The sequence below is a fragment of the Episyrphus balteatus genome, chromosome 2, assembly GCF_945859705.1.
Source record: "Episyrphus balteatus chromosome 2, idEpiBalt1.1, whole genome shotgun sequence".
Classification (NCBI taxonomy): domain Eukaryota; kingdom Metazoa; phylum Arthropoda; class Insecta; order Diptera; family Syrphidae; genus Episyrphus; species Episyrphus balteatus.
In genome coordinates, this window is record NC_079135.1 from 81,287,101 (window position 1) to 81,304,903 (window position 17,803).

A 17,803-nucleotide genomic window follows, 5' to 3' on the forward strand; every position below is an offset into this window, starting at 1 on the left:
TCATTTGAAAAGTAACCCACGTCATTTTCTTTTAAATATCAAGTTAAGGATTTTCTGAAAATATACTACGCATCTATGGTATTTTTCCAAATTTTCTTAATTAAATTTCTTTATGTATACTTTGTTGCGTGACAGAATGTTAATAACTTCAATTCATTTATTTCAGGTCGGCAATGTAGTTTTATCCAGTTTCCGGTAAAATTTAAATTTTTAAAACAGAAATCCGGTATGTACATAGGTAATTCATGAATTATTTTATAAATACTTTTTATATGAATTCCAAAAAGCAAAGCAACCATAAAAAATGTTAAGCTAAGTAGTTTTACCTGCATTACAATAGAAATTAGAAACAAAATCAATCTACAAACGCAATTTATGAAAGAATGGTCTCCATGACAACTCATATGTTTGTGTCCAAACAAAAAACTCACATCAAAACACCAACAGTTTCAAAAATGTACAAGAAAACTACAAAAGCCTCAGCTATTTATCACATTAAAGACGATATTAAACATTTTAAATTTAATCTCTCCTTCCAACACATAAACTCCTTGCTTAATCTTCCAAAATTCGATGTCAAATCTGGTGGATCGGTAGTAGCTAAAAGCGAAGGAACTACCGATAAGGATAATTGCCTCAAGGTACTATCTATAAAATGGCAACAAAAAATCTTTAGTGCACACGAAATCGAATTCTTTAGTGACATCAATAACTGCATTACTGATGTTCAAAAGTCTTATCACGAATTGATTCTTGAAAATCAAAATGAACAGCAAGACTCTTTATGCATCTCAAATGAACCCATTTTTACTTACGTCGATGAGGACAATTTTATACCTGAATCAGAAAAAATAACATCTGAGAATGCCTTGCAGGGAACAAACGACTCGTCCAACGATAAAGACATTGTTCAAATGTACGTTTACGCTTCGATAAACCCAAACACAATCTTGGTATCTTTGCGATGGCATAAAACCGAAAAAACATTGCATATTTATCCGGATTTTAATAATTTCCGGGAAAATCCATATTTCATTGAGATTGATACCGATTACCGTCATCTTTATGCATATGGCATTGAGAATACGTCCAAGCAATCTCAAATTAGACGGGAAGTCTTTCCATTTGCCGAACTAAAGCTACCGGAAATACCACATTGGGTGAGCTTTGATGAATTATCCGCGCAATTCTCAATGCCACCTAAAAGAACTCGACGAGTTGCCATACTTATGGAAATACAAAAAGCCGAAGGATTCGAATATGATAACATTCATGTGCGCTATCACATACATTTGCCAGAGCGAACAATCCTTGAGGAAGGGCTCTTGAATGCCTGCACCCACTCATCTCAAGCAAACAGCGCTGGAGTTTGTGGTTTTGGGCATTGTTTAGAGATTCAGCTGTTGTGTGAGGAGGACTTCAAGTTGGAGAAAATGTGTCATGTTTACTTTGAGCTGATTTCGGTGGATAGTTGGGATAGAGAGAGATGCGAAGGATACGCGTATTTGAGTTTCTTTCTGGAAAAAGGTTGCGAGGCGACGTTGCTACAGTGCCATAGACCAATTGAGGAAGGAATTTTAGAAAAATTAAATAGATCTTTTATTGGAGGTCGACGGAAATTTGATTTTGAAAAATTCTATGGGGGAGATTTAGATTTTATTAATCGATATGGAACGACTATGGCAACAACTGGGGTGCTGGCAGTACGATATCAAATTCTGACTCAGCGAAATCCAGAGTTGCTAAGGCCAGTAAGTGGTAGGATGACTGGAATGACTCTTGAGGATATAATGAAAGCGTATAGGGAAGGAAGAAGACGTCTCGAGGCAGTAATTCGATTAGATAAATAAAATGTTTTTTTTATTTGCTCTTAATAAAATGAATTTTGTTTTTTATTTATTTTGGAGAGTTGTTTTTTTTTTAGATGGTATACTGAATTGCTATTTCAATCATATTAAGTTGCGACATCGCCGAGGATCTCATCAGGTCGTGACCTTCCGGGCAAAATTTGCTCAAGAAAACATGCTGTATTCTGTATAAAAAAGAAGTTAAGGATTTGAAGAAAAATCGAACTCTAGATAACAATCAGGCATCACATTGCGATGATAAAGATATAAATAATGCGAAAAAAGTGGGTCTCACAATTCTGTCTATCCGTCTGTCTCTCTGTCTTTCTGTGTCTATTTTAAGCTACAGCCTTAATTGGCTAACTTCGTATTGTTTGGTAATATCCTAAAGAAGTAATTCAATTTTTTTTTTACCAAAATTAATGATACTTGCTATATGACCAAAATGAAAAGGTTGCTTTTCTTACTTTTCTTAAAAACGGCTCTAACGATTTTGTTTAAAAAAAAGCACCTACCTACCTAAATAGCCTAAAAGCCGGAAGTAGATTTCTTGCGTGAGAGGTAACCGATTCATATGAATGTCAGAGGTAGTCTGGATCATGGTGATGACGAATACCTGTCTGCCTGCATTTATTGGGGGCGTTGTCGAGAAAAAGCGCATCAAAAGTACCATTTTTCTGAAAATCGATTTAGTGAGGGTAACTACATAAAAATTAATATGTAACCAACGCCGCTACTCACTGATGACAAATATAACAATGGCAGACAATTTAAGTGGGGCCAAACTCCCGGCAGACGGTCAAGAAAATGCGTTTTTAGACTTTGGGGTAACCGTTATTTGGGTTGACCGTTGTTATCAAAATTGCGATAGAATTTTCTTGATGTCTAACTTTCCTCTAAACAACACAACCTATTTAATTGATTCAATTTTTTGTACATTTGGATTTAAAAAAAAAAGTTAATTTAATTTGAATTAAATTTCATTAAAACTTTGTGTCGATTAATATTTTATTTCTAATGGTAGTAGAGTAACTAAAGCAAATTATTAGGGAACCCGGCCGAACAGCTCTGATTTTGACGATTTTTTTTTTTAAACGTAGGTAATTAAAAATACTTTAAAGTCTATAGATTAAAAATTGCCGGTGTTGCCGTATTGTTTTTTAAAATTAAAATTAATTTTTTTTTAACAAAACCATTTTTTTTTGCTTAAATTTCATAAAACAAATGATAGCAAAAGATTCTCTAGGAAATTTAAGGAAAATATATAAAATGCAGTAAGGGACAATCTTCCATCGTTTAAGCGATAAATGCAATTTTCTAACATTCTGACCTCAAACACAAAAAAAATATTTTGAAAACAACGGCAACACCTACAATATTTTAAAATACATTTTTTAAAAGCCAGAAGCTCATTCTTATCTCTTAAATTTAAATCCACTAAATTTAGTCAAGACTTTTTGAAGAAATGGTCCTCAAACTCAGAATTAAAAAAAAAAAAATGTTATTAGAAAAATTTAAAATGACTTTTTTCCAAACTTTTTCTAATAAAATATGAATTTATTAAAAAAAAATTTTTGGCCATAAATATTATCAGTTGAATTTCGAAGCAAAAAAGCTAAAATATATCACACTTTTGAAAAAAAAAAATGAAAAATTACTTCAATTTCAATGGTTTTTTTTTTATTAAAACTGAATTTTTGCATTGAAATAATTAATTTTCTCAAAGACTGTGGTAAATAGGAACTTTAAATTTTTGCTATTTAACTTTTAACAGTAAGGGTTATTAAATGAATGAAAAATAATTTTATGTTTAGATGTTGAACTTTAAAAAAAAAATAAGTTACATTTTTTTTCAAAACTTTTATTAAAAAAAGTTCTTCGAAAATGAAATACTTTTTAATTTTTTTCATAAACCGTAATACATATTGACATTTCCTTTTATAATTTGAAATCATAATAAATGCGGCCAAAAAAATTTGAAAATAAATGCATTTTATATTACGACCAAGTTTAAAAAACCACATGTTAAAATTTTTTCAATAATTTTTTTTTTTCAAAAATCTGAGTTCAATTACCATTCTTTCAAAAGCCGTTCATTCAATTAACTTAATTTTTATTATACATATATGACTAAGCTTCTAGCTTTTAAAAAATGTATATTTGAATATTGTAGGTGTTGCCGTTGTGTTCAAATATTTTTTTTGTGTTTGAAGTCAATTAATAAGAAAATTGCATCTATCGCTTGAAGTATGGAAGATTGTCCCTCACCCCCATGTATTTTTTTTCCTTGAATTTCCTAGACAATCTTTTGGCATCAATTAATTTATGAAATTTAAGAAAAATTTTTGAAAAAAATTTGTTTTTGTTCACAAAAATCTTTAATTAAATTTAAAAAATCAAAACGGCAACACCGGCAGTTTTTAATCTATAGACTTTAAAGTATTTTTAATTACCGACGTTTGAAAAAAAAGATCATCAAAATCTAAGCTGTTCGGCCGGGTTCCCTAATATTGCCAATTTTTGAGCTTTAGTTACTCCACTAATGGCGTTCCTATTTTTTTTTTTTTTTTTATTTTAATAAAAAATACATTTTTAATAAAAAAAACAGCTCCCTTAAAATTCTTTGCTATACAAGAAATTAAATGGGAGAATGGCATGGAGCTCTTGGAGATCAAAACCATTCAGAGCCAATTTTTCATTAGCCAGATAAAACCCAGTTAAGGCTTATTCCTACGATAACTGGCTATTGAAAAATCAGAGCTTAAAGAGATGTTTTTGTAATTTTAAACAAAATTATACAGGGTGTCCCACAGTCACCGCCCCAAATGAAAACCATGGATTCCTGAGGTCATTTTAAGTCGAAAAACTTAAGAGGTAATTTTCTCGTTTTCGTCCCGTTTTCGAGTTACCACGGTTTTTATGATTTTTGCTCTCTTGTCCTTTAACTGGCCTTATCTTTGCCAAACTACGTTTTATTTTTTTTACTTCAGATTCCTTGATGTAGTCAGCTTAGAGCAAGCTGTATACTACTATCAGAGGGTTCATCATTAGTGCATGTGTTAGTAGTTAGTAGGACAAAAACAATTAAATACTATCCACATGCACAATTTACAATTAATATTAGCTAAAAATGATATACTAACATATTTACAATTTAAAAATCTAATTAAAACATTAACTGACAATCACGTCTGTGGAGCACTGGTTCGAAATAAATTTTTTAATTTCATCTTGCTCATATTAAAGTCAATATCGTTTAAATTATAAAGTTTGCTCATTCGGTTAAGAGGCTCGTTTATACCATAGTTTGTTCTATGAAAGTCAATATGTAAGAGTTCAAATCTTCGTAGGTGGTGAGATCCTCCCGGATAGTTAAAGCCAAGGCAACCTAATAAGTCAGGAGCGTCAAGTTGGCCATTAATTAATTGATGAAAGAATATAATATCGTTATTGACACGCCTTTGTTGCAAAGTTTGCATGTTTAAAAGTTGAATCCGCTGATCGTAAGGTGGTAAGTTGTAAGGATCTGTCCAAGGTAGACCCTTCAGAGCAAAGCGTATGAAATTATGTTGGATTGATTCTATACGATTCTTATGAACCTCATAAAAAGGACTCCATACTTGGGAAGCGTACTCGAGGTGGGGTCGAACGTAGCAGTTGTATAAAGAAAGTGTGACAAATGGATCGTCAAACTCCTTTGCCCAGCGTTTTACAAATCCAAGCATTGAGCTCGCTTTGTTTACTATGAAATTAATGTGTTCGGTGAATTCTAAATTTGAACTGAATTGGACACCCAAGTCCTTATTCGAAAGATTTTTTATAGAATCAATCAAGAATTTATTACAGTTTTAGTTTATCTCAAAACTTTTTTTTTCTGCGGACAACCGTTTCTCCACTATTTTGCATCAAACACAATATTCTTCGTTTTTTAAGTTGTTTTTTACACGTTAATGAGTATTAATTTTGTGTGCTTTTTATTAAAGCCCAGTTTATTTTCATAAAGAAAATAAGTTTTATTTAAAAAAAAATAGGCTACTGAAAGTATTTAAAAAAAATAAACAAACTGAGTGAATTAAAAACAAAAATAATTTTTAAATACAAAATTAATTTAAATGAATTAAAACTATTTTTGAGCTTTATCTAATTGTTCTTTTCTTAACCACAATAGCTCAGAAAAAGTTTTTAATTCAATTAAATTCATTTTTTATTTAAAAATTATTTTTTTTTTTAATTCACTCAGTTTGTTTATTTTTTTTAAATTATTTTCAGTAGCCTTTTTTATGAAATAAAACTTATTTTCTTTATGAAAATAAACTGGGCTTTAATAAAAAGCACAAAAAATTAATACTCATTAACGTGTTTTTTTGACTTAAATGATATGAAAGTGAAAAAAAAACAACTTAAAAAACGAAAAAAATTGTGTTTGATGCAAAATAGTGGCGAAACGGTTGTCCGCAGAAAAAAAAGTTTTGAGACAAACTAAAACTGTAATAAATTCTTGATTGGTTGTAAAAAAAATCTTTCGAATAAAACATAGTTTGGCAAAGATAAGGCCAGTTAAAGGACAAGAGAGCAAAAATCATAAAAACCGTGGTAACTCGAAAACGGGACGAAAACGAAAAAATTACCTCTTAAGTTTTTCGACTTAAAATGACTTCAAGAATCCATGGTTTTCATTTGGGGCGGTGACTGTGGGACACCCTGTATATTATTTTTGTTTTCGAAAATAAACTAAAAGCTTTGGAAGCACTTAGTAGGGGAAGGTGGCCTAAAATGGCCCCCCTAAGGAAAATGTCCTATATCTCGAAAAACAGTAGCATTCAAACTTAAATGCTATATACTTTTCAAAGTTTAATATATTACTCTCACATTTTTTTCATTTGCGAGTTGAAAAAGTTCCAAAAAGTATTTAATTTTTTTAATTTTCAAGACGTCTACAAATTTCACTGATCAAATTTACCCGGGTAAAATGGCACACTGTCCAAACATACGTGATTTTAAATGCAAAATTGAATCAAAGGGCTTCTTTTCCATTTTCTTGGAACAAGTGGTGCTTAATCCCCCCAGATCTTTCATCGAGTCATTCAAAACCCAGTTCATGTTGGTTGCTCGTCTCTTTTTTGTAGTTTTTGCAACTTTGAGTGTTTTGGAAGCCTTTTTCTAGATTTTTGACGGAATCAAGGGTTTCCTCAGTCCAGGACTTCCTCCCTGTACATCGTTCATAAATAGCAACTATTTTCCTTTAAAAAAATGAAAATGTGAAAAAAAAATTTAAAATGACATGTGAAATAGGTATGCCATTTTACCCGAGCACTAAGTAGGCCATTTTGCCCATTTTGAGTTTTTTCAATTTAATTTTTACACCAAAAAATTTAAAATCGTTTTAAACCAACTTATTTCAGTTAATTAATAAGAAATACTTCATGCGTACACACATTAACTTCTTTTTCCAAAATACAATGTTTTTTATACTTTTTTTTTGCAAAAAAAATTTCACAAAATTTTAACGAGTGTACTTTTTGATGTGGATAGAGATAGTTTGACCTGTCAAATTCCAAATAATATCTTGAAGTTCCTGAAATTTCGTATATGTTGGTTTTGCCAGATAAACTAAAGAATTGCGTTCATAAAACTTTCAAATTATTTTCGATTCTACGATTTCTTGCAAGGGGGCCATTTTACCTTGGGGTGCCATTTTAGGCCACTTTCCCCTACCTACATAATACACCTAAATTAATGGAAACCGTGTTCGAGAAAATTGTAAAACTTCAAATACATTTTAAAGAGATATTAAAATAGGGACTTGGAAATTACTTTAATATCAACTAGGTATAATAGCCTTTATAGTAATAACTAATTATAGGTAAAAAGCAGTTGCATGGCGTATGAGTGTTTTTTTTTTCAAACGAAATCGACAAACTGAAATTTTCATAAAATTTCGTTTAGCTCCTAGAAGCGGCCAAGTCTTTTTGTATTACAAAAACAAATATTCAGTCTAAATAAAACAATCCTATATGAAATATACCATTAATAACGGTTCATTTTTGTGAATTTGAATTGTTCGATCTTATTTGTGAAAGTACACAAAATAGGTGTGTTTTTTATTACCACCGATCTTAACTGGACAAAAAAAACGCAGTCGGGGCTAAGCAATTTACATATTAAATGCAACAACACTTTAGCCTCTTGGGCTTAGTTGTTTAGCCCGGAGAATTCTCTGGGTTTAACTTTTTCAACAGATTTAAATCTGTACATACTACCAAATTAACTTGTTCGTAAATTTTTTAAAATTTGTTTAAAAACATCAAAACTGATGTTTGGAATGACAATTATTATTTTAAATATTTATTTAATTGTTAGTTAAACTTTTTTTTCAAAAACACACAAGAAACCCCAAAAGCAAAAAAATATGACTTTATATTTTTTTTGTGTCAGCTGATTTCCGAACATTTAGTATGCATTGCAGTGCTGCCAATTTTTCTCGCTAAGCCCCGAGGCGTTTTTTTTAACCAGTTAAGCCCGGTGGTAATAAAAAACACACCTAATTTCCTTTTCGTTTAAATCGTTAAAATCGTTAGAAATTTCTCTTCTAAGGAATAGTTCAAAACACCTTAATACCAATAATAAAAAATATTTCTGTCAAATATTTTTTTGTCGAATTTCTCAAAATTTTGTTTGATTGGTCTTATTTTTACTATTTCAACTTTAATATTAAAGCTTAATGTAAGGCCAAATATTAGAAATAAAAAATCAATGCACACATTTTGCATTGAAGTTCTTTAAATGCAGAAAATTTTCGATTAAAATAAACCTAGGCATCGTTTTTAAGTTCTGAAAAACGACCTACATTTTTTAATTTTTGCTCCAATTTTCTAACAAAATTAATAAAAGTTTTCAAATGCAATTTGTGGTAGGTCTAGGTACCCTTCATAAAGAGTGAATTTTGGACGAATTTTATACATATTATGGACTTGGATAACTAGCAGATAACCAACAGACTCGTCCTGGCGTTGCTTCGCATTTTTAAGAAACTTTTAATGCATTTTTTTTTAGTACGGGAAAAACCTAGGTTAATACGCTTTTTATTTTTCGTTTTTCGTTATAACTACAGTAGTGAAAGGGACTTTCGTTTGGAGGTAGAGTCTTTAACTTTTTTTTTCACTACAATTCAAATTAATAACAATACAATTTAAAACAATTCATGCTGTAGTTTTCTTTAAAAAAAAAATCACAAACTTCTTTTTAAGTAAATCTTTCCACTTTATTTTATCGGTTTTAATTCATCACCCACCTAAACGGGGGAAAAAAATAATACTTCTTTTTTTTTTTTTGAAAAACCATAGGAAAAACTTTAAGTATAATTTAATTGAATTAAATGAAAAGTTAAACAATCCAACAGAATGTTGTTATGTGAGCTAAGGTTCGGTTTAAAAAGTATTATATATAAAAAGTATTATATATTATAGAGCGCTCCATATTCTCACCCTTTCCTCTAGTCCTCTACGCTACTTAATAAAACAATAATGTTGGTTCTGCTTATTTACTCTGAAGCTCTGGTCCTTTTTGAGCTAAAATACACCTCAGTTTAAAATTACGTTTTATTTTTCAATGAGACGAAATTCTCAGAAACAAAAGTACCTGAAATTCAGTCTGCGGCAAACTTATAATGAATTCATTTAATTTCGTCTGATTAAATTTACTTTAGGGAGCGCTCTACATGCGGACAGATATGTAGATACATCGAAAAACACTCATTGCACTCGGTAGGTACTTATACAGATTTTAGTATTCTGCCATAATGTTCTTCACATACCTACCAACCAACAAGAACATAATAATGAAAACCAGGACAACAGGGTTTGATAACTAAAGTCTACCTAAACCCTCTTAAGTTCATATTTTACGTATTAACACTCCTGTCGTCCTGTGTTTTTTTTTTTTATATAAACTTTAACCAAACCATACAATACACACCTAACAACCAATTTAAAAAAAAAGAACCTGGGTCTCCTTGGAAATCCCTTTTATTTTTGTAGCAAATATAAGTAAGGGAAAAAAAAGCCCGAAGGATGCTACTGGATCTCCAACTCACCCATCGACAGTTCACGTTCAATTTTATGTAACAAAACGCACGTGTACACTTTGGGGCGGTTGTCCTTAAGCATTAAGCATGTCGATATTAAAGCAGATAGAATTATTTAATTTGACAACATCCAATTCAAACACATACCTACATAAAATACTCTAAGCTATCAGACCAATACTATCCCATTTTGCGTTGGCGACCTTCCGAAAGGAATTAAAGTGAACATTAAATTTCTTACTGCACAGAAATTTTGCAGCAGTAATTCCTCATACATACATTTCATTTGTATGTATGTCTCTTTAAATGGCCCTTCCAGTGCTGTCGCCTTTTTAACGCAAGGAAGAGAAATTAATCAAGAAATTGAAAATCGAACCTAAATATACTAATTTTGACATCTTAAATTATCAAGGAAAACGCTCGAAAGACTTTTGCAACCCTTTCTGTCAAAAAAAAAAAACGGATCCTTGGGGAAAGACAACTCAAAATTTTTTAAAACAGGTTTCCACAAATGATATGGTGAAGAAGGCATGGATATCAAGTCTCCGAAAGAAGAATTTATGACGGGCATTAAAAATACCACTTATCCCACCTAGGGATTAAAATGTGATTATATTAACATTTTCCTTTTTCGACAGCAGAGTGGCATTAAGCTTTACAATAGGGGAAAGTCCGAAACCAGCTTTACTCCTTGTTGTACCTTTCCTACTTCATACCAAAGAGGCAACCCAACGTTATGGTATGTACCCATTTTAGTACCTATCCTATTGAATACCCATAGATTACATTTGGAATTCTTCATTCACCATCATGATTCCTCCGATCCTTTTTTGTTATGAGTAGCTCGATATTTGGGTGGCATCTCTGGTTCATATCGAAACAGTGGTGTGGTGGAGCTTTTAAGGGCTAGGCTCTATTTGAGATAGTCGGTGGCATCAAAAAATAATCCTGCTTTATCCATGCTCCACCTGCTTCGGATGATTCATATCTAGTGAACACAGAACACGGAATGGCAAACAAAATACAGAAAGGATATAGGATTGCGTCCGAAGCTTTTGTGGAATTTTTCATTTTATTTTGTATAGTCATGGAGAGGCATGCCAAACGAAGATGAATAACAGGATTTTTTTTGTTGCAACCAGCTGTTGTTGATATTAAAAAGAGAGTCAGAAATTCTTGTGCAAGTTTTGTATTGATGTTAAAAATCTCGGAAAGAATGAATCATAACACGAATATAAATACAAAAATATGAACCAGAATAGACAGAAAAAAAAATGTTGGTATAATAAGTCTGGCAAAAAAAAAATTAATATTAAAGATCTTTAAGTTCCAAAAGATTCAGTAGATTAAAAAAAACAATAGGTGTGTTTTTTTGTTTGTCTATTAAGATTTTGTGCAAAAAAACGACATGGGGATTTTTGAAATCAAAACAATTTATGTGTTAAAAACAACAAACACTTTATCTGTATAGATTTTTGAAAAATCCAGATAATTATCCAGATTTTATTTTCTCTCGATAAAAACAGTGGTGCCAAGGTAGTTTAATTGTTGTGTTCATACAGAAATATCTGAAAATATAAACAAAAATAAAAAAAAAAGGAGAAAATAAGGTTTGAAAAAAGCTCTCATAGAAAAAATAATCAATAATTGACATACATAGTTGCATTGAAATGTTAATATTTCGGTATATACGCAATGCACTTTTCAGATAAAAATCTTAAATGGATCCTGATAAGATTGTTAAACAAATATATGTATACATAAAATTACCAAAGTTTTTTCGAAAAGTTAGAAATAAAAATAAAAATGTTTCCACGTTTGATTTTTACAAAATCGAAAAAAAAATTCAATATGGCTACCTTCAAACGCTTATAATACAAGAACGACGCAACTAATTTTAATGTTAATGGTCTTAAAATGTAGCTAAGAATATACTAATGATTTTTGGTTTTTTGTGAAAAAAATTTTTTTTGAATCCAACATGGATGCCATGGCCATACAAATGGTTTTTGTTTTTTTTGTGAAAAAATTTTTTTTGCATCCAACATAGATGTAATGGCCTTCCCACTTCGGAGTTAAAATAAATAAAAAACAAAAGCATCATTTTTGACAGACAGTGGTGCCAAATGTTTGCACGGATTTCAAAAATCCCGATGTCGTTTTTTTGCACAAAATCTATATAGATAAACAAAAAAACACACGTTTGTGAATTTCTATTGAAAGAATTTTACATCCTTAATGAAAGTAGTTTATAATATTAGGTACAACTAATTATATTTACCTTACAATTTACAGTCTCACTTACAAGCCAAAATCCAAAATTTCTTTGTTTATGCTGAAATATTTGCAATAGAAATATATTTTTTCCTAACTTGGTAGATTACTTGGAACCAAAGTCTCAAAACAAGTTTTGGTTTACAAAAAATATGAGTTCACCGTTTAGGGAAAAAAAATACAAAATAAGTTTTTTCAGATTTTCGAAAAAAATTCGAATGAAAAAATTATGTAATTTTGGCAGTTGGTGAATGGTCACATGGTCTTTTTATTAAGTCATCATTGATAATTTTTTAAATTTTTGTATGCAGTCACTGAGACGCCGTATGTGTATTGTTATTTTTTTTTATTATAATTTCTTCGATTTTACCTAGGGGGTCACCGTGGTGTATGCGTAATATTTTTAAATTATTTATTATTATTTATTTACCTTATGCGATCCTTACAAGCTCTTTCGATACACTCCCGCTCATAATTGACTCACACCTCTTTAAGTTTGTAGTTAAACCCTTGTATCTTAAATGGGTTTAAAATTCTTGTGCGTATTTTTGTGTGTTTGCTTATTTTTTAGGAAGACACAAAAATGCTTAACACTAAAAAAAAGAAATGAACAAAATTTTACAATTCATGTTCTGAAAACTAATATTTAGAAAAAATTTAATCCAGTGACAATAATTTTATTCAATACTTGGTATTGCCTCCTCTAACACATATACAAATTTGGAGTCGTCTGTTCAATCCACGAATTAAGTTTTGGAATCTTGTTGTTAAATACTCTCTGACTCATCTTTCACTGCAGTTTCTAGCTAATCAAGACTGCCTGCTTGGAGGAGGATTTTGGTCGCGAACGCGTCTCTTCAGTACTCTCCAGACATGTTCAATTGAATTTAAATCTGGATTTCTAGGTGTTGGTATGCAAACGTCTTGAATATATTCTAAAACCACTTTAGAACTATGACTTCGTGGACCAATGCTTAGGCTAAATGACACCGCATGCTGTTCAAGGATATCAGTCACGTATTTTTAGGCACCTAATGAAGGTCTAGAAAAGTTCACAAACTCCGTACGTGTTGAAAAACAGAATTTATCCCAAGATAGACTTCAGCAAATCTCTCCTCAAACCTTCACCACATACATCTCATTCTCTGTCTCGAATTTAAGCTCACTCTTGCCTCATCTAAGAAAAGAACCATAATACTGCTATATATGGTAATAATAGGTTTTTTTCTGTAATATAAAAAGGATTTGCGTATTAATATATCTTTAAAAAAAGAGCATTTAATATCATAAACCAAATGCATTTAAGATGAAGCACCGAAATAGAAAAAGTTATTAGTTATGCCTCTGTCAAAAGTTTTTTTGTGTATTTTAACTGCCCAAATTTATAGCAACTTTCATTGGTTTATGAAAGTTTCTTAATTTTACCCAAAAGAACAACTACATAGTTTCAGCTTCCTATTCATCTTCTCTCACAAAATTTCTTCAAGCTACACATGAACCAACTTTAAATATACTTTTCCATTGGAAACAACACTATACATACATACATATACAACTAAACTAAAAATTTCTTCCTCTATGACATTCCCCACAAATGCCTTACGAAAAACATTTCATCCCAACATACCTTCCTATAATCCTGTTTCCATAAGACCATACCATCATCTTCAAGGCATTAAAGTTTTTGGCTTTTGAGAGGAAGAATTTATTTCGTAGGTACGTGTGGTTTAGGTAGGAAGGTGCACATAAATTGTTCTCATCTAGATACACAAAATCCTTGGGATATAACCCCAAAACTTCTAACAAACTTTCAAACTAGACGAACAAAAACTAAAAAAGATAATAATGAAGGAATTTTATGCTGCAGGCAAGGCTCTAGGATTCCAACCCAATTGAATCAATATATTAATCAAATACTCAAATGTAGTATAGAAACAAGAACGATTAAAATTGTGTTAGTGTGAGTCTATTTGAAACTGTTTTGAATTCGTGTACTCTTCTTTCGAAAAGTTTGTGGCAGATAACGAGTATTATGCTCAAATAAAACATGGTTTGAATTCAAGTTCGGCCTAGTTGACTTGACTTAATTATAATTACCACTATAACTTTTTTTTTAACTTCAAATTGAGAAAAGTGGGCGTAGGAATATTTACTGCAGATATAGTTTGTAATGGTTAGTGAGTGCATAATTCAACTATGTACTGTACATATTACACAACACGTTGCTAATGCTTTTCTGTTATAATCGGTATAGATACTAGAGTTATTAATGGTAAATAAATACTTACTGTATGTACTGAATAGTTAAGTTTATGCACCAAGTAAAAGTACTCAGTAAAGAATTGAATAAAGTACGCACAAACTTTAATGTACTCAGTACGCACTTTTATGTCCTATTATCTACTCAGTTCTAATACTACATATCTGCCAGTGGCGTATTGAGGGGGGGCTCAAGGGTCTCAAGCCCCCCCAAGCCTTCAAGATCATGTTTTTATTTAGCTGATTTCATCATAATGTACATGATTAACTGAAACTTGTTCGTAAATATTTAGAGATTTAAAGGCAACACAGATGCTCGAGCCCCCTCCAAATTCTGAAACGGCTGTTTGGGTTTGTTTGAGTAAGAGCTTTAGCTGACGATGAGGGTTGTGATAATTTTTTTTTGATAATATTTTTTTTTAATAATATTTTTCTCAAAGATATTTCGTACAGGTAAAATAGTACATAAAATCAAGAAATAAAAAAAAAAATTGTTACACTCATGAAACTTGGCAAAAAGTTTGCTTTTGGGATAAGAACCAAGTAAAAAAAGTCTATAGAAAAAAGTTGGGTGGAAGGGTGTTTTTTCGCGGACAAGAGGGAGGGGTGAAGGTCAAAAATATACTGAAAAAAATTGTTTGTCGAATATCATCATATGACACATGTTTTCAAGGTATTTTTTGATGCTGAATCTAATGACATAAAAATAAAGTCAATACGATTGCTCTAAGAGAAGTTATAGCCGATTGAAAACAAGGGTGCTTGTTTTTTGACTTCAACAGGTAAAATATAACCGAAACCCATGGGAAAAACGTGCTACACTGATGAAATTCGGGATGAAGGTTTTAGATAAAGCAGGGACAAATTATTCACATAGTTCTTAAAATTATTTTTGGTGAAAGGGTGTTTTTTTAATGGGTTAAGTTGTGTGTGAGGAAGGTATCATAACAGCTGACTTAAATTGTATTAATTTTTAAAACTTGGTGTAAATGTTTTGGTTGGTATAAGTATTAAGAATCTATTAAGTGTACAAAATTATTTTGAGTGAAAGGGTGTTTTTTTTTTAAGAAATGATGAAATTCGGAATTAATACCACAAAAACTAGGAAAAAATTGTTACACCAATGAAATTTGGTAAAAATGTTTCATTTACAATAGAAACCAAAAACCCGAACAGTCTATACAAATATTTTAGGTTAAAGGGTGTTTTTTTGGAAAATAGGGAAAAATCCGCGATAAGTGCGATAAAATCATTAGTATAAATGTTACCCTTACGAAATTCATTAAATATGTTCTCTTTCCAATGGGAATTACGAATAATGTAAGTGTATAAATTTTTCTTTTGTGAAAAGGGTGTTTTTTTTTAGAAGTAAAGCAAATATGGGTATATTTGAAAAAGTGTGTAATACTAAAGTAATATTAGTGGTACCCTATTGAAATTTAACAATTATGTTACTTTTAAGATAAGAAACAAGAATCTTAAGTGTCTATAAAAATATCAGGGCGTTTTTTTGAGTGAAAACAAAAATGATGGGTCACCCTAATGAAATTTGGTAAAAACATTGATTTTGGGATAGAAAGCAAGAATAAAGAGTTTTCATAAAAAAAATTTTGGTGAAAGGGTGTTTTTTTAGAACAGACAGTAAAATCTGTAATTGGTCCCAAAAAGCCAATATGATTCATTTTATTTATGGTTTTGATGAGAAATTAAACATTTATAAATAAGTTCTTACACGTTTTACGCGAATCATTGGCTTTTTGGGACCATTTGCAGAAAAAAAAAACACCCAAAAACTCTTGACGTGATAGGAATAAATCTGTAAACAGTTTTGGATTCGCACATGACAAAGTTCGAACGAAATAAAGATTTTTTTTTTAAAGGATGACTCTACTCTTTGCTGTTTGTGTAAAATGTTTGGGACACAAGAACTTTAAAAAAACACTAGGTACTCTGAATGTGAAAGGAGGAGAGAGTAGTACGAATCTGTCGAGAGCAGTATAGTGCTACTTTACCACTTTCAGTACCGCAGCACAGCGTTTAACTCTCGATCAAAGATTAATAAAAAGAAATGACATTTTTTTTCGCAAATTTACCCTCTAAAAAATGTTTCAAAAATTTTCCAGCCCCCTGCAAATTTTTTTCTGGATACGCCACTGATATCTGCTTAGTATCTACGGACAGTACTGTTAGTAGCTGCGTTCCTTTGGAAATATTTATCTACTTTTTAGTACTTAAAGCTGCTTTGAACTACTTTTTCAGTATAGCAAAGTAGTTCAAAGTAATTTTAAGTACTAAAAAGTAGATAAATATTTCCAAAGGAACGCAGCTAGTATTTAGTACTGATATTTGTACATAATTATGTACTGAACAGTCGTCTAGCTTATTAAATTAAAATACTTCAATATTATTTATTTGGCGTGGCGAGACCGCCAAAGAACAATAGGAATTGAAATATTTTTAAAAAATGTAGAAAAGGGTAAAATAAAATGAGTTACTTTTTTCTTTACATCATTGCATTTAAAGTTTTATGCTCTTATTAAATCTGCAATGTTAAAACTTAAAAAGGGAACTTTGGGTACTTTGACGCCCTCGGTCTTCTTACAGAAAAAGTTCATATACTGAAGAGGAATATGCTTTTGCAAAATAAAATGCAAAGAAAGTACTGTTAATGATTTGATTGATGTCGTGATCTACCAAAACGTTACTAATAATTTCGCTGCTGAGGTAACTATAGAACACCCTGTATATTTTGATTCAGAATCTTATGAAACTTTTATATTATTTTTCACGATTTCAATGAAAAATAATGAATGTTCTTCTTTTGTGTTCCTTTTTGCTTCTTTAACTAACTTCCTAATCAACTACTTTCTGAAGACAAACCAATTTAAATTAAGTAAACAAATTGGTTTGTTTCCAAATGCAAAACAAATAAAAATTACCGGTGCCAGTTTTAAACACTTCGAATAGGTATCGAAATTTAAATTCCTGAAGTAAAAATAAAATCAAAAAAGCAAGTCGCTAAATCATCATCCACAGCAATGATGATGATGGCTCTCGACTGTATGACTTCCAAACAACAAACACAGTACGTTTACGTAAAAAGATACTCACTCGTTCATAGGTATGTAGGTAGTTAAGGTATATCAAAACATGGATAAACCGACAAAAACCATTTGCAATAAAACGAGTGTAATGGCAGGCAAATACCAAGAGCATGGAGCAAAAACAAGTTTTTTACGCAAAAGTTTTCGTTATGTGCATCAAAACAATCCAATCGAAACCATTTTGGTATTCTCGCATTCGTAAGTATTTTGTGTGCTTATATTCGTATCTAAAAGCA

General features: G+C 30.9%; 1 protein-coding gene and 1 long non-coding RNA gene across 2 annotated transcripts; one reads left to right on the forward strand and one right to left on the reverse strand.

Moving 5' to 3' along the window:
• The first annotated feature begins 346 nt into the window (after positions 1-346).
• LOC129909109 (tectonic-like complex member Mks1) lies at positions 347-1,899 on the forward strand. The gene has a single exon (XM_055986070.1). The coding sequence runs from the start codon at positions 384-386 to the stop codon at positions 1,848-1,850; it is 1,467 nt and encodes a 488-aa protein (XP_055842045.1). The 5' UTR covers positions 347-383; the 3' UTR covers positions 1,851-1,899.
• A 9,520-nt stretch (positions 1,900-11,419) lies between these two features.
• On the reverse strand, positions 11,420-13,373 carry LOC129909114 (uncharacterized). The gene is made up of 3 exons (XR_008771409.1): positions 12,893-13,373; positions 12,635-12,797; positions 11,420-11,498 (listed from the first exon to the last, which is right to left on the reverse strand). It is a non-coding gene; the product is annotated as an uncharacterized LOC129909114 (long non-coding RNA).
• Between the last annotated feature and the right edge of the window lie 4,430 nt (positions 13,374-17,803).